The sequence below is a fragment of the Hemiscyllium ocellatum genome, chromosome 12, assembly GCF_020745735.1.
Source record: "Hemiscyllium ocellatum isolate sHemOce1 chromosome 12, sHemOce1.pat.X.cur, whole genome shotgun sequence".
NCBI classification, from domain to species: Eukaryota; Metazoa; Chordata; class Chondrichthyes; order Orectolobiformes; family Hemiscylliidae; genus Hemiscyllium; species Hemiscyllium ocellatum.
In genome coordinates this window covers 40,569,721-40,595,598 of record NC_083412.1, presented here as the reverse complement: position 1 = coordinate 40,595,598, position 25,878 = coordinate 40,569,721, and the positions used below count along the sequence as shown (strand labels likewise).

Sequence of the window (25,878 nt, the reverse complement as noted above, 5' to 3'; positions counted from 1 at the left end):
AGGAATAGGAGGATAGAACAGATGAATGCATAGCTGAGGAGCTAGTGTATGGGAGAATGATTCACGTTTTTGGATTATTGGAATCTCTATTGGGGTAGAAGTGACCTGTACAAGAAGGATGGATTGCACCTAACTTGGAAGGGGACTAATATACTGGCAGGGAAATTTGCTGGAGCAGGTCAGGAGGATTTAAAATAGTAAGGTGGGGTGAGGGGTGGGGATAGGGGGTGTGTGCAGGGAAATAGTGAGGAAAGAGGTCAATCTGAGACTGGTACAGTTGAGAACAGAAGTGAGACAAACAGTCAGGGCAGGCAGGGACAAGGCACAACTAATAAATTAAACTGCATTTATTTCAATGCAAGGGGCCTAACAGGGAAGGCAGATGAACTCAGGGCATGGTTAGGAACAAGGGACTGGGATATTACAGCAATTACAGAAATATGGCTCAGGATGGGCAGGATTGGCAGCTTAATGCTCCAGGATACAAATGCTCCAGGAAGGACAGAAAGGGGGGCAAGAGAGAAGAGGGCGTGGTGTTCTTGATAAGGGATAGCATTACTAAGGGAGGATATTTCCAGAAATACATCCAGGGAAGTTATTTAGGTGGAACTGAGAAATAAGAAAGGGATGATCATCTTATTAGGATTGTATTATAGACCCCCTAATAGTCAGAGTGAAATTGAGAGACAAACTTTTAAGGAGATCTCTGTCATCTGTAAGAATAATAAGGTAGTTATGGTAGGGGATTTTAACTTTCCAAACATCGACTGGGACTGCCATAGTGTTAAGGGTTGAGATGGAGAGGAATTTGTTAAGAGTGTACAAGAAAATATTCTGATTCAGTATGTGGATGTACCTACTACAGAAGGTGCAAAACTTGACCTACTGTTGGGAAATAAGGCAGGGCAGGTGACTGAGGTGTCAGTGGGGGAGTACTTTGGGGCCAGTGACCATAATTCTGTTAGATTTAAAATAGTAATGGAAAAGAATAGACCAGATCTAAAAGTTGAAGTTCTAAATTGGAGAAAGGCAAAATATGATGGTATTAGGCAAGAACTTTCAAAAACAGATTGGGGACAGATGTTCTCAGGTAAAGGGACGGCTGGAAAATGAGAAGTCTTCAGAAATGAGATAACGAGAATCCAGAGAAAATATATTCCTATTAGGGTGAAAGGAAAGGCTGGTAGGTGTAGGGAATGCTGGATGACTAAAGAAATTGAGGGTTTGGTTAAGAAAAAGAAGGAAGCATATGGAAGATATGGACAGGGTAGATCAAGTGAATCCTTCGAAGAGTATAAAGGGAGTCGGACTATACTTAAGAGGGAAATCAGGCAGGCTAAAAGGGGACATGAGATAGTTTTGGCAAATAGAATTAAGGAGAATCCAAAGTGTTTTTACAAATACATTAAGGACAAAAGGGTAGCTCGGGAGAGAATAGGGCCCCTCAAAGATCAGCAAGTTGGCCTTTGTGTGGAGCTACAAAAAATGGGGGAGATACTAAATGAGTATTTAGCATCCGTATTTACTATAGAAAAGGATATGGAAGATATAGACTAGGGAAATAGATAGTGACATCTTGCAAAATGTCCATATTACAGAGGAGGAAGTGCTGGATGTCTTGAAATGCAAATAAGTGGATTCATCCCCAGGACTAGAACAGATGTACCCAAGAACTCTGTGGGAAACTAGAGAAGTGATTACTAGGCATCTTGCTGAGATATTTGTATCATCGATAGTCACAGGTGAGGTGCTGGAAGAGTGGAGGTTGGCTAATGTGGTGCCACTGTTTAAGAAGGGTGGTAAGGACAAGCCAGGGAACTATAGACCATTGAGCCTGATGTCAGTGGTGGGCAAGTTGTTGGAGGAAATCCTGAGTGACAGGATGCAAATATATTTGGAAAGGTAAGGACTGATCAGGGATAGTCAATATGGCTTTGTGCGTGGGAAATCATGTCTCACAAACTTGATTGAGTTTTTTGAAGAAGTAACAAAGAGGATTGATGAGGGCAGAGTGGTAAATATGATCTATATGGACTTCAGTAAGGCGTTCAACAAAGTTCCCCATGGGAGTCTGATTAACAAAGTTAGATCTCATGGAATACAGGGAGAACTAGCCATTTCAATACAGAACTGAGTCAAAGGTAGAAGACAGAGGGTGGTGGTGGAAGTTTGTTTTTCAGACTGGAGGCCTGTGACCAGTGGAGTCCCATAAGGATCGGTGCTGGGTCCTCTACTTTTTGTCATTTACATAAAGGATTTGGATGCGAGCGTAAGAGGTACAGTTAGTAAGTTTGCAGATGACACCAAAATTGGAGATGTAGTGGACAGTGAAGAAGGTTACCTCAGATTACAACAGGATCTGGACCAGATGGGCCAATGGTTGAGAAGGGGCAGATGGAGTTTAATTCAGATAAATGCGTGGTGCTGCATTTTGGGAAAGCAAATCTTAGCAGAACTTATACACTTAATGGTAAGGTCCGAGGGAGTGTTGCTGAACAAAGAGACCTTGGAGAGCAGGTGCATACTCGTTGAAAGTGGAGTCGCAGGTAGATAGGATAGTGAAGAACACGTTTGGTATGATTTCCTTTATCGGGCAGAGTATTCAGTACAGGAGTTGGGACGTCATGTTGCAGCTGTACAGGACATTGGTTAGGCCACTGTTGGAATATTGCATGCAATTCTGGTCTCCTTCCTATCGGAAAGATGTTGTGAAACTTGAAAGAGTTCAGAAAAGATCTACAAGGATGTTGCCAGGGTTGGAGGATTTGAGATATAGGGAGAGGCTGAAAAGCTGGGGCTGTTTTCCCTGGAGCATCGGAGGCTGAGGGGTGACCTTATAGAGGTTTACAAAATTATGAGGGGCATGGATTGGATAAATAGACAAAGTCTTTTCCCTGGGGTCGGGGAGTCCAGAACTAGAGGGCATAGGTTTAGGATGAGAGGGGAAGGATATAAAAGAGACCTAAGAGGCAACGTTTTCACGCAGAGGGTAGTACGTGTATGGAATGAGCTGCCAGAGGAAGTGGTGGAGGCTGGTACGAATTACAACATTTAAGAGGCATTTGGATGGTTATATGAATAGGAAGGGTTTGGAGGGATATGGGCTGGGTGCTGGCAGGTGGGACTAGATTGGGTTGCTATATCTGGTCGACATGGATGGGTTGGACCAAAGGGTCTGTTTCCATGCTGTATATCTCCATGACTCTATGTCTCTATGAGACATGGGTGACATCATACTGAAAGGTTCAACAAACTTCTCTTATGGCAACTGGCATCTATATATATTGTAATCACAGATACTTGCATGGCTGGGTAAATCTAAGCAATTGGGATGTAAAATGTAGCATGTTTCCCTTAGCATATCATGACCCTAGAAGACTCAGAAAGGTGGAAAATGAGACTTTTATCAGGTCACATGCCATGATACAGTGATGACATCATGAGCATATGCCTTAAAGGTACATTGCATATTATCTGTGATACATAACACAACACACAGGATCTTTTATGTCCATCTTCTCAGATGAATGAGGATTCAGTGTGTGGACACCTACACTGGTCCATAAGATGATAAGACAGAGGAGCAGAATAACACAATTTGTCCCATTGAGTCTGGTCTGCTATTTGATCATGAATGGTTTCTTTCTCAACTACATTCTTCAGGCTTCTCCCTGTCACTCTTGATCCCTTTACTAAGCAAGAACCTGTCTATCTTTATCTTAAATGCACTCAATGACTTGGCCTCCACAGCCTTCTGCCACAATGAGTTCCCCAGACAACCATCCTCTGGTTGAGGAAATTCCTCCTCAGCTTAGTTCTAAAGTGTCTAATGCTCACTCTGAGGCTGTGCCCTCGAAGGACTGGCAGCATCTGTGGAGGAAAGAAACCGAGTCCCAACGCCCAGCCAGTCATTATTCCGGCACAGATGGGAGCTACTCGTGCTTCACTGGATTGTAATCCTATATCGTCACAGTCACATCCTAGAGAGGAATTTGTAATCATAATGCATTGGATGTTCTTTGTGGATTTTAGTAAGGTATTTGACAAGACTCCAGTTTTTTAGCAGACTGGTCAGAAAGATTAGAACTCAATAAGGTACAGGGAAATGTGGCAGTTTGTATCCAAAACTGATTTAGTGGCTGGAAACAAAGAGTTTTTGCAGATGGAAAGCAGTTTCCAGTGATGTTCCACAGAGCTCAATGCTGCTTATGGACGTATTCGTGATTCAGAATTAGATGTGGGAGACATGATTCGGACATTTCCAAAAGTGTAGCCAGTTAGTTGATCATGAAGAAGATGCCTGTTGACTGAAGATAATATGAATGGTTCAGTTGAAAGGATGAAAACTCGGAAAATTGAGTTCAGTCTTGACAAGTGAGGCTATGCATTGGAGAGAGCAAACTGTGCTTGGGAATAATTTGGATGATACTGAGTGAGTTTGAGAAGTGAAAATAAAGTTAGAGAAGTGATCATGTCCACATCACCCTAAAGGACTAGATTAGATGGCATTTGGGTTGCTTTCTTTCATTGAGTGAGGTAGTAAATGCAAAATCAGGAATATAATGCTGGAACCATGCAAGACACCAGTTAGGCAACAGCTAGAGTTTGATGTGCAGTTCTAGTCACCATAGGAAGAACACATTATTGTGGACAGGAGACTTGCAAGACTTTAACCAGGCTTTGAAAATAGTAATGATAAACCAAAACTAGATAGCCTGACCTCGTTTTCCATAAATATGGAAGGCTGAGGAACAACTTAATCGGGGTGCACAGACTAATGAGGGGCTTGGATAGAGTACACATTGAAGACCTGTTTCCTCTAGTGGAAAGGTCACTCACAGGACAAGTAAGGAAAAATGTTTTCACCAATGTGGTGGGGTTTTGCAATTTGCTGCCCAGATTAATGACTGCGGCATAAATCCTCAACTCATCCATAAAGATCGGCGAACAGAACCACAACAGTCATTACATTTACTCAAGGTGATGTATCTGACAAGGCGACAGACCAAAGTAGCTTGTATCAATTTTTAAAAATGACATCTTTTAAAAAAAGGCCTTTTCAAAAAAAAATTCCAATTCAGAAAAACTTTTGGAATTTGTAGTTCTCAAACACAGACCACATGGAGTTTGTTTCAAATCATGGATTTTGTGAAATATGTAATTTAATTGCATATTGTCAGATGCACATTGTTGGACAAAACCGTGAATATTTTTTTTTCATTTTGGTTTGGTGACTTCCTTCAATACATTTCACTCCCATATATCTGAATTGAATGAAGTTGCCAGCCTTCCAGAATGACCTCTCCAGTGGTGCCTAATCTAATGAAACTGTGAGGTACATTATCTGGTCATTATCATCACTGTTTGTTGGAGCATTTTATTTGTAAATTGACTTCTGCCTTTCTCCACAATACACTAGGGAGTGCAATTCAGAAATACTTCATTTATAGCAAAACATTTTTCGAAGGTGGTTTGTACATACAAGCTATTTCTCATTTCTTGAATTAAAATAGTAAGTGTCCATTTGAAATGACTGGACCATCTTTCATATTTCTTCTCCAACATTGTCACATTTATCCTTTGACTTACAAAATTAGTTTTCAAAAATCACTTGTTCAAAGATAAACTTGACAAAAGTAATATTACAGCACAATACAAGATCTTGTGCCTTGGAGGATACATCACCTTGAGCAAATATAATGACTGTTGTGGTTCTGTTCGTCGAGCTGGGAATTTGTGTTGCAGACATTTCGTCCCCTGTCTAGGTGACATCCTCAGTACTTGGGAGCCTCCTGTGAAGCGCTTCTGTGATCTTTCCTCTGGCATTTGTAGTGGTTTGAATCTGCCACTTCTGGTTGTCAGTTCCAGCTGTCCGTTGCAGTGACCGGTATATTGGGTCCAGATCGATATGCTCATTGATTGAATCTGTGGATGAGTGCCATGCCTCTAGGAATTCCCTGGCTGTTCTCTGTTTGGCTTGTCCTATAATAGTAGTGTTGTCCCAGCCGAATTCATGTTGCTTGTCATCTGCATGTGTGGCTACTAAGGATAGCTAGTCGTGTCGTTTCATGGCTAGTTGGTGTTCATGGATGTGGATCATTAGCTGTCTTCCTGTTTGTCTTTTTATGGGTGGAATGTTTTGCTGTGGACACATTGGCAAAGACAGTTGGAAAAATATGGCAAGAATGAAATTTTCAATCTCAATACAAAAAGAAAACAAAATCCTAATTTTCTCTGTAAGGTTTGAGTATTGAATCTCAGAAACTGGACAGCACCAATTCCCAAGCTGAAAGTCAGAGTGGTTACCTGGCAGCAATAGTTCACCATTTGCTTCATTGCCTTCAGGCAATTGTTTTTTCATTATGACTTCCCTGCATACTCCATAGACGCTGCTCTCCTCCACCATTCATCCACACAAGTCAGCATCAGCAAACTCCAGCCTCATCACATCAGACCAATTCTCTCACCACTTCTGCCAGGACGCATTTCACACAGAGACACCCACACATCTGCACAGAAGGCTGTTCGCTTCATTTCTCAATGTTCACTGACTTTGTGCTTCCCTGGAATCTGTCAGCCTCACTAGTTTGTTTTCCCTTTTAGCGTGCAAGTTCTTCAATGCCAGCACATAGGCTAGCAGCCTCTGTGGTTTGCATTGCTGTTTGGCACAGGTATACTGTCATTATGCTGACTCAGTACTGAACAGTCAGGGGTGGACATGTTGCTGTACAGCTCTGTGCTATGTCACTATTAGAATAACAGAACATGTCAGTTACCTCCACAGCAAACAATTGCCTCTGTTTCTCCAATTGCCATGTGTGACAGTCAGGTGAGGTCAAAGGAGACCACAAGCAGTGAGGGTATTCCACCACAGAAAGGCAAAGGGGTTGATTGATTTCAGTTCAAGGGTTTGGTCAGAGTCAGTCAGGTGCTTGGTCCTATCTGAATCCGGGTTCATGTATTGTTAATGGTAAGTGGAAATAATAGAAAATAGGTCAGCTTTAGTAAAAGCAGAATCATGTAAACATGACACTGATGTGTGAACTGGTGACAGTGTATTATTTGTCATATATGAACACCATATGATGGGTGATATATATATTGTGTGAACTAGAAATATTCTTAGTTTGTTTGACATAATTTAACTATCCTTCAATAAAGTTCATTTCAATTCTTTATGTTAAAAATGTGTTCATTTCTATTTTCAATTTTATTTTTCTATATCTTTTACCTTTTAGGAATACTACATACTGCATGAAGGTTTCAATGTCACTGATCGTAGCTGAAAATGATACAGGTCTTTGCTACAATACAAGAATGAAATATTTTGAAAAAGCTGAGCTCAGCAAGAGTAAAGAAATATCATGTCCTGATATTGAGGATTTCATTCTCCCAGACAGTGAGCCTGTTGTATGGTATAAGGTAAGGCGATAATAATTTTTTTGTGTTTCCGGACTATATGTTTAATTTAAATAGCTCCATGAATTAAAAAAAATACAAGAATTGTGGATGCTGGAAATCAGAAACAGATTCAAAAATTGCTAGAAAAACTGAGCAGGTCTGGCAGCATCTGTGGAGAGAAAGCCGAGTGAGTATTTCAGTCCAGTGACCCTTCTGCAGTATGTTTATTGTTTTATTGAATAAAGTTTACGTAAGAAAAGAAAGCAAAAGTGTAACAATAGAAATGGATGAAATAGCATACCGTTGTTTCTGAACAGGAATGCAAGGTAAAGGATTGGCGGCAATCTATCATTCAGAAGGGAGACACACTTCTAATACGTGAAGTAACAGAAGATGATGTTGGAAATTACACATGCGAAGTGAAGTTTGGAAGCTTTGTGGTAAGAAGAACAACAGAATTGACGGTTACAGGTAGGTACTTGAATTCAACTACTTTGGTATTTGCAGTTGTGATGTTTTTCTCTATTGAATGGATGGATTGTTAAAGTATCATCAATTTCAAACTATGGCTACCTGCAGACAATTTTTTAATGTGGTTCTGATGCATTGTATACACCGGTTAATTGTATTGAACCTTTGTTATAAACTCCTTCAACTAACACTGATGAAGGATAATTTATCTCCCTTTAATTTTAAAATTTTATTGAGTATTTGTATGTATAATATACAACAGATAATACAAATTGTATTTTTTTCCCTGAATTTTACACAATGGAGATAGTGTCTCAGTGCTATTTCCACTTCTGAGAACTGCTGCTTGCAAAACTGACAGCCCTTCACCTGTACTGTCAATTTATTTCAAATGACTGTTGGGTTCTTGCACATTGGAAACAGAGGCAAAATACCTAACCATTGCACAAAGCAACTGCTGGTCAGAGATGAATTTGAGAGATCTGAGGACCTCACTGTTTTCCGGAACTTGAATGTTTCAGTTTTTAGTTCAATATATGTGTATCTGTTTATCTCAAACCATCTTGAATCAGCACACACATATAACTTACCAGGAATCACCCAATGCATTCTACAAATTGCAAGTCAGTCAAACAAGATTTCTTTTCAAAGATTATAAGATATAGGTCTAACTGGTATTTCATTTTGTTAAAGAACCTAATCAAGCCTTGGAGGTGCAGGTGTTGGACTGGGGTGGACAAAGTTAAAAATCACACACCTGTTGGACTGTAACCTGGTGTTGTATGATTTTTAATTTTATTCAAATCAATGTATACTGTAGCATATGAGATAGTTTAAATGATATATTAGCAAGCTAGAATATAATTCAGAAAACTATTTTGTAAAGTTATGTTTGGCCTTGCAAGTCTGAGCTGAGTGAATATTAACTTGGCAATTTTAAAGCAACTCATTTAAGTATGAATTATAGTTGCATTAATTACTACCTCTTTAAGCAAAACTTCCCAGATTTGCAGACATGAGAATTAAAAATTGAAGGGGTTGTGAGGTAATATACTTTGAAGAGGTGGTGCATGGCTGTGTTGCTTAGTGATTCCATAATGGCTTAGTTTAATAAAGGAATAGACATTTAGACTTCAACTTAAGAAAAGCTTAAGAATACAGACCACTCTAGAATGTCACTTTGAATTTGACCTGTTTTTGTGTATCAGCATGGAACCAGAGTTTTTAAAGTAATGAAATTCATATTTCCAGAATTCCAATGACCAGCCTGAATCTGCTAAAAGGCCAGTTTAAATTATTAAGAAGTTCCATCATAGCTTCATCAAGGCTGCATTGCTGTCATTGTGATCTCTAGCCATCAGCACTATTGGGGGCAGCAGGAAAATCAGCTCCAAATGTGAGTCACTTCTGGTATGACATCCAATAAGGAAATGCATTCTGGACAAACTCTGGTCGGTTTCTATCTGTCCCTGGCAATATAGCTTTAATATAGAGAAGTGAAATGATTCAACATAGAGCTGGTAATCTTCATGACAAAGGTTACAATGATTTAGTCTTCTCAGCAATCAAATAAATTAGTTTAGAGGAGATAATAATGATCATTCTGTCCTGTTATCCACCACATACATATTCCATTAAATTTTACTTGAATATGAAAATCTTCTGGTGGCCATAGAGGAACAAGTGACTTCTGTGCTTGTGCTAGTTGTCAAATATGAATGCACATATTATTAGTTTGCATTATTTATATGGAGATATTTGATTGGCTGTGCATCAGATTTTATAAAATCATAATACATAAGGTTCTCCATGTTATTGTAGATAATAGAATCAACGAATGTGCATGCAAACATATGAACTAACACCAGGAGTAAGCCATTCCCTTCTTTGAGCTGCCCTGCCATGCAGTAAAAACATTTCTAATCTGATTTTGACTTCCACCTTTCTGGCTATACCTGATAGCCTTTGACTGCTCTGTTAACCAACACCCTATCTAGTTTTACTTCTCCTGATGTCATTAAATCTTGAGGGCATAATGTGAAGTCCTTGAGTCAATTATCTGCTTTCTGAAAGTGTTAGCTAAGTACTCCTCTTCTATAAGAACATAAAATATTGAATCAGAAAAAGCCATTCTGCCCATCAAGTCTGTTCTACCATTGAATGAGATCATTGCTAATCCAATAACGCTCGATTCGACTTTCCTGACTTCTCATCATTAACCCCAATTCCCTTACTGATCAAACACTGGCTGTCCCAGCCTTGAATGTACTAAATGAGTTATCTTTGATAACCCTCTGTGTAAAAATTTCTACATATTCACTCCCCTCTTGGAGAAGACATTCCTCCTTATTGCTTTCTTAAATGGGTGACCTCTTAATCTGGGGTAATGCTCTCTGGTCCTAGATTCTCATGTAGCCTCTTCACATCTATCCTGCCAAGCCTCCTAAGAATATTATATATTCAAATAAGGATGCTTTATTCAAATTGGGAGGTCATGTTGCAGCTGTACACGACATTGGTTAGGCCACTTTTGGAATATTGTGTGCAATTCTGGTCTCCATGTTATAGGAAGGATATTGTGAAACTTGAAAGGGTTCAGAAAAAATTTACAAGGATATTGCCAGGATTGGAGAGTTTGAGCTCAATGGAGAGGCTGAATAGGTCAGGGCTGTTTTCTCTGGAGCATCAGAGGCTGAGGGGCGACCTTATAGAGGTTTATAAAATCCTGAGCAGCATAGATAGGGTGAATAGACAAGATCTTTTCCTTGGATTGGGTGAGTCCAGAACTAGAGGGCATAGGTTTAGGGTGAGAGGGGAAAGATTTAAAAGAGACCTAAGGGGCAGCTTTCTCATGCAGAGGGTGGTACGTGTATATGGAATGAGCTGCCAGAGGAAGTGATGAAGGCTGGTACTTGGAACATTTAAAGGATATCTGGATGGGTACATGAGTAGGAAGGGTTTGGAGGGATATGGACCAAATGCTGGTAAATGCGAGTAGATTCATTTAGGATATCAATTGGCATGGACGAGTTGGACCGAAGGGGTTTTTCTACGCTGTACATCTCTATGACTCTAATGCATATGTGCCCAACCACTTCTCATAAGAAGATCTCTCCAAACCTGGGATCAACTTTGAGAATATTCTCTAGACTGCCTCCAATCCTAGTATATCTTTCCTAAGATAAAGGGAACAAAATTGTTCATTGACTTCCAATTGTGGTCTAAGTAGTATCTTATGTAGTTTGAGCAAGACTTACCCTTATTATTTTGTTGTGTTCCTTTTGAAATAAAGGCCAACAGTTCATTTGCCTTCCCTATTGCACTCAAATGCCATTTTTATATTCATGCACAGGGACCCACAAATCAGCTTGTGTTGCAACTTTCTGGAGTCTTTCTCCAATTAAATAATAAGCAGCTCCTCTCTTCTTCCTGCCAAATTGCATAACCTCATATTTTCCCACATTATATTCCATCATGCAAATTTTAACCACTTACTTAATTTTTCCTTGCTTTTTCGTTAAAAACCTGCAATTTTCAGTTTCCATTACTAAAATTATTTAAGCCATCAATAAGACCATTGAATAAATTATCTACCTTAATCTTTGTGATGATGTTACAGGTTTTGTGGTGAAATCTTTGTTTAAAATGTATGACATTATTTTTAATGAAAATCATAATTTCCTTCTTAAAATTTTTGAAAGCAGAAGAAAGGCTTTATTGGACTGTGACAGAATTAATTTTCAGTAAATTAACTCAATACAAGACAGTGAGTTGAAGGGCATTGAAGAATAAAGTCTTTGTTCTCAGACACATTCCTCTGTTAAAAATTCATTATTTTTCACCCTATTTATCCACTATGCCAAAGTTGTATTTTTTTGCTTGCTTTGTTGTTCCCAAAGGAAATATAATTTTAATACTTGAACATGAATAAGATTCAAATGTCAATGATACAGCTGAAGTGATTATCAACCCATTGTCTGAGTGTGAATTTTGCTGTACTAGTAACCATGGAACCAGAATTGTTTCTTCAAATTCTGTGACACCTTTTCTCGATTCTACTGCTTGATTTTTTTCTTTTCCTTTCATGTGCTATTTAATTTGTGAAACTTTTGTACTGTCCATGTGTGTCAGCTGAAATGCTTTGCTTTTTGTGTGAGTACAAATAGAGATTTCTACGTGTTATCCTTAGAACAGTTGGATGTAGCATCGACAGTACAGTGCATTACAATGGAACAATGAATAGAATAGGTCTAATGGCATTTCAGACAGCTATCAATACAGCTAATTTATAACATGGCACATTTGAAATGCAATTATAATGGCTTAAAGTCTGATTGAAGATTTGTAGCTCGGGTGTCCGTTGTTGTGGTTCTGCTCGCCGAGCTGGAAGTTTTTGCTGCAAACGTTTCGTTCCCTGGCTAGGGAACATCATCAGTGCGGTGGGAGCCTCGTGTGAAGCGCTGCTTTGATGTTTCTTCCGGTATTTATATTGGTTTGTTCTTGCCGCTTCCGGGTGTCAGTTTCAGCTGCAGTGATTTGTATCTGGGGTCCAGGTCGATGTGTCTGCTGATGGATGTTCTTGCCGTTTCCGGGTGTCAATTTCAGCTGTAGTGGTTTGTATATGGTGTCCAGGTCAATGTGTCTATTGATGGAGTTTGGGGATGAATGCCATGCTTCTAGGAATTCTCTGGCTGTTCTCTGTCTGGCTTGTCCTACGATAGTGGTGTTTTCCCAGTCAAATTCATGTTGCTGGTTGTCTGAGTGTATGGCTACTAGAGATAGCTGGTCGTGTCATTTTGTGGCTAGCTGATGTTCGTGGATGCGGATTGTTAGCTGTCTTCCTGTTTGTCCTATATAGTGTTTTGTGCAGTCCTTGCATGGTATTTTCTAAACTACGTTGGTTTGGCTCATGCTGGGTATTGGGTCCTTTGTTCTAGTGAGTTGTTGTCTGAGCGTGGATGTTGGCTTGTGTGCTATTATGAGTCCTAAGGGTCGCAGTAGTCTGGCTGTCAGTTCTGAGACACTCCTGACGTATGGTAGAGTGGCTAGTCCTTTTGGTTGTGGCATGTCCTCGTTCCGTGGTCTATCTCTTAGGCATCTGGTGATAAAGTTGCGTGGGTATCCGTTTTTGGCGAATACCTTTTATAGATGTTCCTCTTCCTCTTTTCGCAGTTCTGGTGTACTGCAGTGTGTTGTGGCCCTTTTGAATAGTGTCCTGATGCAGCTTCGTTTGTGTGTGTTGGGGTGGTTACTTTCATAGTTTAGGACTTGGTCTGTGTGTGTTGGTTTCCTGTGTATCCTTGTGGTGAATTCTCCGTTGGGTGTTCTCTCTACTAACACGTCTAGGAATGGGAGTTGGCTATCCTTTTCTTCTTCTCGTGTGAATCGGATTCCTGTGAGTGTGGCATTGATGATTCTGTGTGTTTTTTCTATATCTGTGTTTTTGATGATTACAAAGGTGTCATCAACATATCTGATCCAGAGTTTGGGTTGGATTTGTGGTATGGCTGTATGTTCTAATCTTTGCATAACTGCCTCTGCTATGAGTCCCGAGATTGGTGATCCCATGGGTGTTCCGCTGATTTGTTCGTATATCTGATTGTTGAATGTAAAGTGTGTGGTGAGGCACAGGTCCAGTAGTTTAAGTATGCCGTCCTTGTTGATAGGTTCAGCCTCCTGTGTTCTGTTATGTATGCCCATGGACTACATGGACTAGCCACTCTACCATACGTCAGGAGTGTCTCAGAACTGACAGCCAGACTACTGCAACCCTTAGGACTCATAACAGCACACAAGCCAACATCCACGCTCAGACAACAACTCACTAGAACAAAGGACCCAATACCCAGCATGAGCCAAACTAACGTAGTTTAGAAAATACCATGGAAGGACTGCACAAAACACTATATAGGACAAACAGGAAGACAGCTAACAATCCGCATCCACGAACATCAGCTAGCCACAAAATGACACGACCAGCTATCTCTAGTAGCCATACACTCAGACAACCAGCAACATGAATTTGACTGGGAAAACACCACTATCGTAGGACAAGCCAGACAGAGAACAGCCAGAGAATTCCTAGAAGCATGGCATTCATCCCCAAACTCCATCAATAGACACATTGACCTGGACACCATATACAAACCACTACAGCTGAAATTGACACCCGGAAACGGCAAGAACATCCATCAGCAGACACATCGACCTGGACCCCAGATACAAATCACTGCAGCTGAAACTGACACCCAGAAGCGGCAAGAACAAACCAATATAAATACCGGAAGAAACATCAAAGCAGCGCTTCACACGAGGCTCCCACCGCACTGATGATGTTCCCTAGCCAGGGAACGAAACGTTTGCAGCAAAAACTTCCAGCTCGGCGAGCAGAACCACAACAATTATAATGGCTTCTACCAATGAAATTTCTCAGTTGACCACATGTCATATTCTGAATGTTTAGACTATTTTCTTTCCCAACAGATTCATTAAAGTTTTTTAAAATTAAATTTGGGTGATTTAAAACATTGTTTTCTCAATGTATTCTCACATTATGTTGAAACAAATATATTCTTATACATTTTGTTTTACAATGGACTGAAAGTTTATTGAATATATAAATGGGAAATCCTTTGTCCTCAAAAACTGTATCAATAAATAATTTTCAATTTGTCTCACTCATGCTAAAAGCCCTCCTGTTTTAAATTTGATGTAAATGGTGGGAATGAAAGAAAGATTATAGGCGTGTTCAATTAGAAATACTGGCAGACAACTCATAAATCATCTTTAGTCAATGGGGATTACAAATTATGGAGAAGCATGGTTTGTCTATATCTTGTATTGTTGGAGCAAAATAAGTTGTTCTGATTGAACAAAGTGCATCCAATTATAGCTGCTGTTCTTTATATTCAATTTATGCTGCCTTATTGCAGCTTATTAATTCATATCACATCTGTTCATGCCATGTGTTTGCTCAGTTTGCCTTTGGAGTGATTCAATATGTAGACATGGAAAAGAACACAGCCACATCATTGTAAAGTAGATACTGAGCAGTATGAGTGAACCCCCATAAAGGCAAGACACTCATATTGCTGACAGGAATAACTGATCTTGGTGAATCTGAACTGATAGTTAAAGCATAACTATATTTTTCATGATACAAGCTGCTTGACAACAGCATCCCACCATCATTCTGATCCCTTTGGAGGGATCTATGGCCTTGCTGTCCGACTGTCCACATGTAAAAGCAGAATAAGGTGTTTAAAGCTATACCACTTTTTTGATCCAGTGTACAGTGCTATTAAGATTTATCTCATTTAGTAAAGCATTGTCCTCTGTCTAGCTGGCATAATTATTTCACTGTCCTGTGTCAGGTAAGAGAGACCTAGGTTATTTGCTTAAAATAAAATCACAAAGCAAACGCAAGTCAACTGTTTGAAATACATACATATGAGATGAATAAGCTGCAGGTTAAATGCATCCAAACTGAGAATAAATGGAGTGAATCAAAGACTCAGCAAAAGCAAGGCTTTGGAAGAAGGTGATAAACATGGGGAAACGTCAAACATTGGGAAAACATCGGATGCATGTTTGAGAAGCCAGCATGAAAAAGATAGCAAGAGGGATTATGTGGAAAGGGGAAGAATTTTTATAAGGACAAAAGTAAAAGATAGATATCCAATTTTAAGAGCCAGACTTCGATATGAATAGACCATTGTGTCCTTGAGTACAGCAGACTAATACAGGTGTATTTTTGTCTTGGTTTTGCAGGTGAATGTGGGGTTGTAGGACTTGGAAAAAAAGTGTAGAAAAGCAATTATTGCAGATAAATCTTAAAAAGAATCTGCACTGAACAGTTGTGGGAAGTGGGGGAGGAAGAAATATTCTTGATCCAAAGACCTGGAACAGAGACAATGCGCAAGGTGGACATCACAATGGGTTCGGCCTATGTCAGTTTAATATTGGGCATTGGGTAAAGAACCTGCTGGCTGTTAATAAAAAAGAAATATTGCATTGATTTCTATGCCAGTGGCAACATAATGATGTTTCCAGATCAGCAACAATCTCTTTCAACCATAGAACAGTCTTGAGAACTGCAGATGCTTGAAACCAGAGTCTAGATCAGAGTGGTGCTGGAAAACCACAGCAGGTCAGGAGCATCCGAGGAGCAGGAAAATTGACATTTTGTCAACTGTCATTCTTGAACATAGAACATAGAACATAGAAGGATACAGCGCAGTACAGGCCCTTCGGCCCTCGATGTTGCGCCGACCGAATCCTACCTAACCTATACTAGCCCAATAACTTCCAAATGCCTATCCAATGCCCGCTTAAATGACCATAAAGAAGGAGAGTTCACCACTGATACGGGCAGGGCATTCCATGAACTCACAACCCGCTGTGTGAAGAATCTACCCCTAACATCTGTCCTATACCTACCACCCCTTAATTTAAAGCTATGTCCCCTAGTAACACCTGACTCCATTAGCGGTAAAAGGTTCTTAGTATCTACCCTATCTAAACCCCTAATCATCTTATACACTTCTATCAGATCTCCCCTAAACCTTCTCTTCTCCAATGAGAACAGCCCCAAGTGCCTCAGCCTTTCCTCATAAGATTTTCCTACCATTCCAGGCAACATCCTGGTAAACCTCCTCTGCACTCGTTCTAAAGCTTCCACATCCTTCCTATAGTATGGCGACCAAAACTGCACACAATACTCCAGATGAGGCCTCACCAGAGTCTTATACAACTGCAACATGACCTCAGGACTCCGGAACTCAATTCCTCTGCCAATAAAGCCCAGTACACCATATGCCTTCCTCACAGCACTATTTACCTGGGTGGCAACTTTCAGAGATCTGTGTACATAGACACCAAGATCCCTCTGCTCATCCACACTACCAAGTAGCCTACCATTAGCCCAGTAATCCATCATCTTGTTATTCCTACCAAAGTGAACGACTTCGCACTTAGCTACATTGAATTCCATTTGCCACATTTCCGCCCAGCTCTGCAACTTATCTATATCCCGCTGTAACCTACCACTTCCTTCCTCACTATCCACAACTCCACCGACTTTCGTGTCATCCGCAAACTTGCTTACCCAGCTTTCAAGTCCTTCCTCTAGATCATTTATAAAGATAACAAAAAGCAATGGTCCCAAAACAGATCCTTGTGGTACACCGCTAGTAACTGCGCTCCAAGATGAACATAATCCATCAACTACTACCCTCTGTCTCCTTCCAGCCAGCCAATTCCTAATCCAAACCTCTAATGTATCCTCAATGCCATACCTCCGAAGTTTTAGCATTAGCCTACCATGGGGAACCTTATCGAACGCCTTACTAAAATCCATATACACAACATCTACTGCTTTACCCTCATCCACTTCCTTAGTCACCTTCTCAAAGAACTCAATAAGGTTTGTGAGGCACGACCTGCCCTTCACAAAACCATGCTGGCTATCCCTGATCACGTTATTCCTACCCAGATGTTCATAAATCTTATCCCTTACCATTCTCTCTAAGACTTTGCCCACCACTGAAGTCAGACTCACTGGCCTATAGTTACTAGGGCTATCCCTACTCCCTTTCTTGAACAATAAAAGGAAGGGCTTTTGCCCAAAATGTTGAGTTTCCTGCTCCTTGGATGCTGCCTAACCTGCTGTGCTTTTCCAGCACTGCTCTAATCTTGACTCTGATCTCCAGCATCTGCAGTCCTCACTTTCACCTGGTTGAGAGCTCAGTGGCCTACTTCTGTCCTACACCTACAGGAGAATGGGAATCATGCCAAATGCAGGTAGAGTAGTGAATGTGCTTTGAAACCAAAGGGAACAGGAGTTCTACTGACTCCATCTTGAACTCATATCGTTTTTAAAAAAAAATTTCTTGTTTGCAGCCATTTGCTAGACCGCGTTCAGGCCTGGATGTAGAGGAAATCTGCCACCTGCTGCAAGCAGAGCAGCAGTTTCCCTGAAGGATCCTAAAATAAGCTTTAGGCCATTGAATGGCATATGCAACAGGCAACAGGCAATACATAAGAAATTGCACCCAACCATTTATATTGTGTATTTTCAAGAAGGAGCTCAGTGTAGTTCTTAAGAGTAAAGGGATCATAGGTTCTGGGTTGAAAGCCGGAGCAGGATACTGAATAGGATGGTCAGTCATACTCACGTTGAATGGCAGAACAGGCTCAAAGGGTCAAATGGCCTACTCCCATTCTTATTTTTGTGTTTCTAAGTTTCATTGTCCTTCGGGCGTCTTTGGGGCATAAGATGGAATTAGCTTTGATTGCATCCGTTTTACAACCAGTAAACAGAAGCAATAAAGTACAATTTTTACTGAGTAATGTTTTTTATTTGTGTGATCAGCAGTTTGCCCCCTTTTATTGCGTGATTATGTGGTTTGATATTCCTAATAGATGCCACAAGTGTTTTAAAGTAGTTAAATCATTAACATTTCTGCAAAAAGATTTAATTGATTTCCACCCACACTTCATTTTCTGTGCATAATTATGGTATAATAAATGTGCAGCAATAATGCCATTACAAGATTCTATTTCTTTTTAATTTACTTTTCCATATGGTCACAATCTCCTTCCATCCTTAGTCACAGATGTTGGTTATGTAAGTTTAAAATCCGCTTGATGTGCTGAACCTAAAACATAAATAGAGAGCCCAAGCAAACAAAAGCTGAGCTATTTCACAGAGAATGGCCCATTCAGTGAACTTCCCATTTTAGAGGGAGGCTCAAAACTGAGGCTAACACTGTCTCAAAGACAATTCATCTTAGGTTTTCCTATACATTCATCTCTCAACTAGTGGGAACACACAACCATTGTCTGTGAGGATGGGCTGTGGCATGTTGCATTGGTAAATAGAAGTGGAGAAAAATAATGGGTATAAAGAAGAAAAATAATTAGTTTATAGAAAGATGGTAAAGTCAGATTTCAGGCCACAGTTCGAGTATTTCTGTAAAAAAAAATCACTTTCCTTTCCCTGTACTGTCCAGGTGGAATTGTATGAAATACAGTGGAAATTGCCAGAGGATGGCTAAGAACTATGTACTGGACAGTTGTCTATTTTGAGTTAAAAAGGTATTTACATCTCAGGATTTACACTTTGGTCAGACGCTTGAGTCAGACGCTTTTCTTTAACAGTTGTCAAAACTCCTTTTTTGCTTTTGCTCATACTTTTTACTGATTTTTGTTCCTTCTTTGCAGGATTTCAAATTGTTTTTCCTCCAGCCAAACGTCTCTCCCTATAGACGATCTTGGAGAAAGTAGAAAGCAGATATGAGAGTTTAGAAAGAGGTGACTACAGTGTATCACTTGAACAGACGAGGCAGTAGAATTATTGCTCCAAGATGCTGATTATGGCTCAGTAATGACCTGTGTTTTCAGACAATAGGTACTCTAAGGAATGGGTGGGACAGTGGTCATGGGTAAGAGTCTAAAACATTCCACTGATTTCATGACTCCTTGAATATAACAGAAAGTGTGCAATGCTTCATAAAAGGTTAATCACCACTGTCCATAAATATCACTCATTTGTCTGCATGACTTTAACGATGATGATCTCATAAAACAACAGCTTACATTGTTATATTATGGTGTCATTAGTATAACAAAAAATCCTACAGCACTTCTGAGGACCATTCTAGGTATGAGACAAAATCACAATAGGAGAGTTTAGCTAGGTGTCTGAAAGCTTGCTCAAAGATTTAGGTCCAAATAAGTATCGTAAAGAAGGAAAATAAAAGATAATGCTTCAAGTGCTGTAGACCTGAAATAAAACAGAAAATGCGGCGAAACTCAGCAGGTCTGGCAGCATTGTGGAGACAGGAGCCCAGTTGACGTTTCATGTCTGATATGACACTTCAGGACTGAAATGGGCTGCAAAACAGTGTGTTTTATGCTGTTGGCAAAGGGGAAAGAGGAGCAAGTGGAATAGATGGAGAGGATGCCCAGACCAAAAGATCATGGTGGTGAAGGAGATATAGAGATGTGAAATAAGTGTAAATGATAAGTGTGAAGAAGAACTTTGGCCACCAGCAGCAGAATACCACCACTAAAAACAACTTTCCCTCCCCTCCACAGGCAATGTTGCACAGGCACTCTTCCCTCTATGCTACCCTGGTTCACCTCTCCATTACTGATAGTAGTTCAACCATTCCTCCCCCCACGGCACTTTTCCATGCATTTGCAGAATGTTGTAACACTTTTTCCTTTGTCTTCCTCCCCCCCCCCCCCCGACATTGTCCAAGGCCCCAAAAACACCATCCAGGGAAAGCAACAGTTTTCTCCTACTTTTTTTCATTTAATCTAACTTCTCACAATGTGGTCTACTTTACCTTGGCAAGATTAAACAGGCTGGGAGATCACTTTGAGGACCACTCTTGTCCATAGGAATGACTCTGACAGAACAGCTGTTTGCCATTTCAATAAACAATTTTCCGCCCAAGCTAAGGATTTTGGCCTGGGCGAGCTGCAGTGTTGCCACTTCGGAGCATGACGAGTGACCATTTCCATTTAGATTCTCGCTTCCTCTGTGTCTTATCTGTGTCTTGTTGGCCTTGTTTTCATCAGAGCTGATCCTTACTTTTTCCTTTTCACTTCTATCATTTTATACCAATTTTGCACCTCTATCTCTTCAACAAAACCACTCAGCTTCACATCAATTTTTGTTATGGGCCCCCTCACCATCTGTTCCATGGATGAGGAGATAGAGTGACAGGTGGATTTGGTCATAGGTAAATGAAGCTTTGAAGGAGGGGGATGGTGTGCCAGGTTGGTGTGGAATAGGGAAAATCTCCAGCATCTGCAGACCTCATTTTTTACTTACAGGCAAGTGAGTCAGGATTTACAGTAGGTCGGGGGGAGAGGAGGATTTGAGGCTGTTGGGGTGGGTCTCATCGTCAACTGTGAAGGATGTCAGGGTTGGATGGCTGGGTTCATGGAGAATTAGGATGTCAGACTATATCAGGAGGGGAATTATATATGGGCTGGTGTTAGGAGGTTAGAATCGGATGCGAGGTTTAAATTTGGGCGTTTAGGAAGTAGAGGATCAGGAATGGAAAGGTCATATGTCTTTGGGGGTTTGGGATGGAGTTGCTCAGTTTAATAGTTCTGCCAGAGGTTAGAAAGGATTTTAATTTTGTAACTGTTCACAAGTAATTATTCAGTGAAATCATACAGAACCCGCTTTATTTCGGACTCTAACTCAGAATTGGAGACATTTTTGCTGGTTACCCATCAGATAATTACCCATCTGAACTTTATACTTCCCAGACAATACTGGCAGAATCAGCTACTTGAGACTTGGCATGGTCCCAAGGTGTAAATCCTAACTCTGCTGCTGCAACAACGATCTTCCTATCAAAAGACTTGGGCAATTATTTGTGAAACATACGAATGTGTAGAATACAACCAAAAGTAAATCCTTGAATCCTTGAATCCCCTCTGCTGTTCAAGACAATTGTGATTGATCTATTTGTTTTACACACCACATTTACATCCTCCGGCCCCGCCCCCAATTACATTTGATTGCCTCACCTGTCAACAATCTATCCATTTCTGACATAAAAACATTAAATGACCCTAAAATCCACTTCCTTCTAAAGTTCCATGGCCCTCTGACAGAAAAATATTTCCCACCTCTGTTCTGAAAGGGTGACCCTGAATTTTAAATCCATAACCCTTAGTTCTGGACTGACCCACGATCCTGCTTTTCACATCCACCTTCTCAATACTATTCAGGATCTTATCATTTCAATCATAACACCCCTCACCCCTCTGAGCTTCAGTGGAATCAAGCCCAGCCCCTCCAGCCTATCTTCATTTGACAACTCACTCATTCCAAGTTTCATTCTTTTATATCAGGCTCCAATATATTGACATCCCTTCTTTAATAAGGAGAAGAAAACTGCATACGGTATTTATGATGTTGCCTCACAAATGTTCTGCATAACTGAAGTATAACAGCTTTCTTTTCATGTTGAATTCCTATTGTAATATAAAGAATCACACCCCATGAGACGATTTGATATATGGTGTATATTAACTTTTTATGAGTTGTGTTGCAGAACACCTGAATCCTCCTTCAACTTGGAATTCTGTGTTTATTCTATATTTAAATATACCGTTGTTTCATTCTTGCCAAATTGAACACCTTCATATTGTCTCACATCCTATGCCATTCTCTTGAGTTTTGCTTACTCACTCAACCTATCTATAACCATCTGCAACATCTTTACGTAATCTTCTCATTGTACCATCCTGCCTCTTTGGATTAGCTGTGAATTTAGTTACTATACCTTTGCTCTCTTTACCTAAGTTTTTGCTGTAAATTGTAAAAGTTCATGCCCCATTACAGATACTGCAAGAGTTGACTCGTCAAATCCTGCCAGTCGGACAAAGACATATTTATGTAAACTTTGCTTTCTGCCAATATGTTACTCCTACACAATGGCTTTCCTTTTTCGCAGGAACATCTGATGTGGCACAATGCTTAATTTTGGGAATTGGTTTAGCTCAGTTGGCTGGATTGGTGGTTTGCTGAGTAGTGTGATGCTAACAGTATGGGTTCAATTCCCATCGCCAGTTTGAGGTTACCATGAAGGGCTCTCCTTCTCAACCAGTTACTTCTCTCTAACAAGAGCGCAGCGCTTATGGTCTGGTAAGACTATGGAAATCCAAGTATATTACACTTAAAGTTTCTCCTTTATAAACAACATGTTACTACTTGAAAGCACTCCAATAAATCAGTTAAATTTGACTTTCCTTTGACAAAACCAGGCTGACTTTTGCCAATTTCCTTGAGCATTTCTAAGTGTGCAGCTATATGATTGATTCTAATGAGCAAATTAGACAAAGAGAGCCAGGGAATGACATAGAGTCACAAACATGGAAGCAGACCCTTCAGTCCATACCACACAGAATAAACTAAGCTTGAACCACGTGCCTTCTCTCGGCCATATCCCTCCAAATTCTTCCTATTCACGTACTTATTCAAATGTCTTTTAAATGTTGTAATTGTATCCATTTCACCACTTCCTCAAGAGGTTCATTCCACTCACAAACCACCCTCTGTGTAAAATAATTTGTCCCTCATATCTTTTTTTAAATCTCTCTCCTCTCACCTTAAAAATGTGCCCCCAGTGTTGAAATCCCCCATACTCAGGAAAAGACAATTATCATTAACGATACATATGTATTCCTAATTATTTTATAAACTTCTAAAAGGTCACTTCTCAACCTCCTACGCTCTAATGAAGAAGATCCCAGCCTATCCAGCCTTTCTTTGCAACTCAAACGTTCCATGCTCAGCACCAAATCTCTTCTGAACCCTCTCCAGCTTAATAATATCTCTTCCTAAAACTGGACAACCAGAAATGGATACAATCATTCCAGAAGAGGCCTCACCAATGTCCTGTACACCCTCAACTCCAGTATTCCAAAGTACTTCGCAATGAAGGCAAGTGTGCTAAATACTTATTTTAACCCCCCTGTCTCTGTGACGTAAACTTGACAGAATTATGTATCTAAATCTGTGATCTGTTTCAATCTCCAGAAAACTTTTGACAAAATGCTGCACAGGAGTCTGCCAAACAAGCTAAGTGCAAGGGCAAGGTACTGGCATGGATAGAGGATGACTGACTGGCAGAAGGCAGACAGTAATGAAAAAGGGGTCTTTCTCAGGCTGGTAACTGGTGACTTCTGCAGTGGTTCATGTTGGGACCGTACCTATTAACAATATGTATTAATGATTTGGACAATGGAACTGAGTGCATTGTTGCAAATTTGCAGATGACACAAGGGTTAGTGGAGGGACTGGTAGTGTTGAGAAACAGGGAGGCTGCAAAAGGTTTCGGACAGGCTAGGAGACTGGGCAAAGAGGTTGCAGATGGAACACATTGTGGAAAAGCGTGAGGTTATGCGTTTGCTAACAGAATTATTTTCTAAATGAGGAAAGGCTTTGGAAATCTGAAGCATAGTAGGACTTGGGAGTTCAGGATTCTCTGAAGGCTGTAGGTTCACTTGCCAATTAAGAAGGAAAGTGCAATTTTAGCGTTCATTTTGAGAGGGCTATAATATAAGGACAGGAATGTGCTGCTGAGGCTGTATAAGACTCTGGTCAGATCCCATTTGGAATATAGTAAGCAGTTTTGGGTCCCGCATCTGTGGAAGAATGTGCTGGCATTTGATGGGGTTCACCAGAATGATCCTGGGCTTCTCATAGAGGTATGGTTGAAGACTCTGGGTCTGTACTCGATGGAGATGAGAAGGATGAGAGGGATCACATTGAAGCTTATAAAATACTGACCGGCTAGGATACAGTGGCATGAAGAAGATGTTTCTAGTGATAAAACAGACTAGTACCTGAGGGCACACATCTGAGTGAAAGGGTGTTAACTTACATTACCAGATGTAACTGAATTAAACAATTGATAAAATAGAGCGTACCATTGAATTGCAAATGTATGAGCTAAAAAAGCATGAGAATTTGTCTTTGTTACTCAGCTAAATTATTTACATAGATCAAGCTATTGACACTATTTTTAAATTTATGGTCATTTTTATTTAAATATTATTTCTTTCATGAATGTGGCCATTAAAATAAAATCAGTGTAATAACATTTTCTTTCAGGAATTTAATTTGGTCCATTTTTTTAAAGTAGTACAAAATGATCCAGAGTTGAAATTTGCTGGCCATGCCTTAAGGAAAATCAAATCTTTGAGTAATAAATGCTGTTAAAATCATTTGAAAAACTCACTCTCCAAAGCAACCACATATACAGGCAGGCAGTAGTGATTCTGTTGAAGGCTCTTCATGGAGTGTAACTAATTTGCATCATTATTTGCATAGTGAGACTGGCTGATCCCTGAAAACATTGATCTTGCAACATGAAATAATGAAGTGGACAGATTTTCTGAAGTCAAGAGAACATTTTACTCAAAGCTGGAAACAAATTCGTTCTTATGTGATCATTTGAAGAGGGTGTAAGTAAAGCAGATAACATTTAAGTTCCTGTCATAAATCACCCCTTTCACACACTTCAGGATTTAAGATACAATAACATAGTGAATTAATACAAAACGCAAAAAGTACTTATTCAGTATAATTTACTATAAATCATTGTGAGTTTGCAATAACTATTTGGTAAAGGAATTTAGTTGTTTGCTGGGAGTATATCAATACTACAATTAGTAATATTCTAGGAAACACAAGAAGCTTTGAAGGGGAGTAATGGTGCTGACATAAGTAACATAAAATACTAGAAATGCTCAGCTGGTCTGGCAGAATCCTATTCTAATGAAAGGCCATCAAACTGAAATGTTAGCTTCCTTTCTCTCTGCAAAGATGCTGCCTGCTGAGCATTGCTAGCATTTTCTGCTTTCTTTCAGATTTCCAACATGAACAGAATATTTCTTCAATTTCAATGCAACCTCATCAATTTGCAAATGGATTGGGGTGGTAAAATAGAGCAGACACATTTTCATCAACATTTAACCGTACATCTTGAATCAAACTATGAGACTCAGGTTGACAAATGGAAGGTTTAAGTTTTTAAGGAACAGTGTCTCTACATTCCTGTGTTTATATATTCATTTTGGCACTGATTAGTTCCCAATTGTATTCCCAAATTTATAACATTCTCAGTTAAACACTGAAGTACTTTGTAGCATTTTTTTCCATTATCCCACTTTTATTCACTCAAATTATGTCAACTTTAAGACAATCAATTAATTAAGAATATTTTAATACTGGATAGATTACAAATAACATTTTCATCTTTCCTCAGTGGCCAGTAAATGTTGGGAACCAAGATTAAATTCTTTAAAATGTTAGAATACTTCCTGAAGATTTGTTTGCCATAATCTTAAAATGTAAGTGTTCTGAAAATATTCCACTCAGAATGAATATGCATCTGTAAACACCCAAGGCTCATTTAGTTCAATAAGTCTGGTTAATCATAGAAGGCCATGTGGTTCATGTGATTAAAT

At 39.8% G+C, this 25,878-nt stretch overlaps 1 protein-coding gene across 1 annotated transcript in view; it reads left to right on the top strand.

Annotated features, from left to right (window-relative positions):
• il1rapl1b (interleukin 1 receptor accessory protein-like 1b) overlaps window positions 1-25,878 on the top strand; it is a 1,284,802-nt gene that overhangs the window by 583,858 nt on the left and 675,066 nt on the right. Inside the window, exons 4-5 of the mRNA XM_060833276.1 lie at window positions 7,239-7,422; window positions 7,719-7,872. Of these exons, the coding sequence (XP_060689259.1) occupies window positions 7,239-7,422; window positions 7,719-7,872 (338 nt within the window). The remainder of the gene's footprint in view (window positions 1-7,238; window positions 7,423-7,718; window positions 7,873-25,878) is intronic.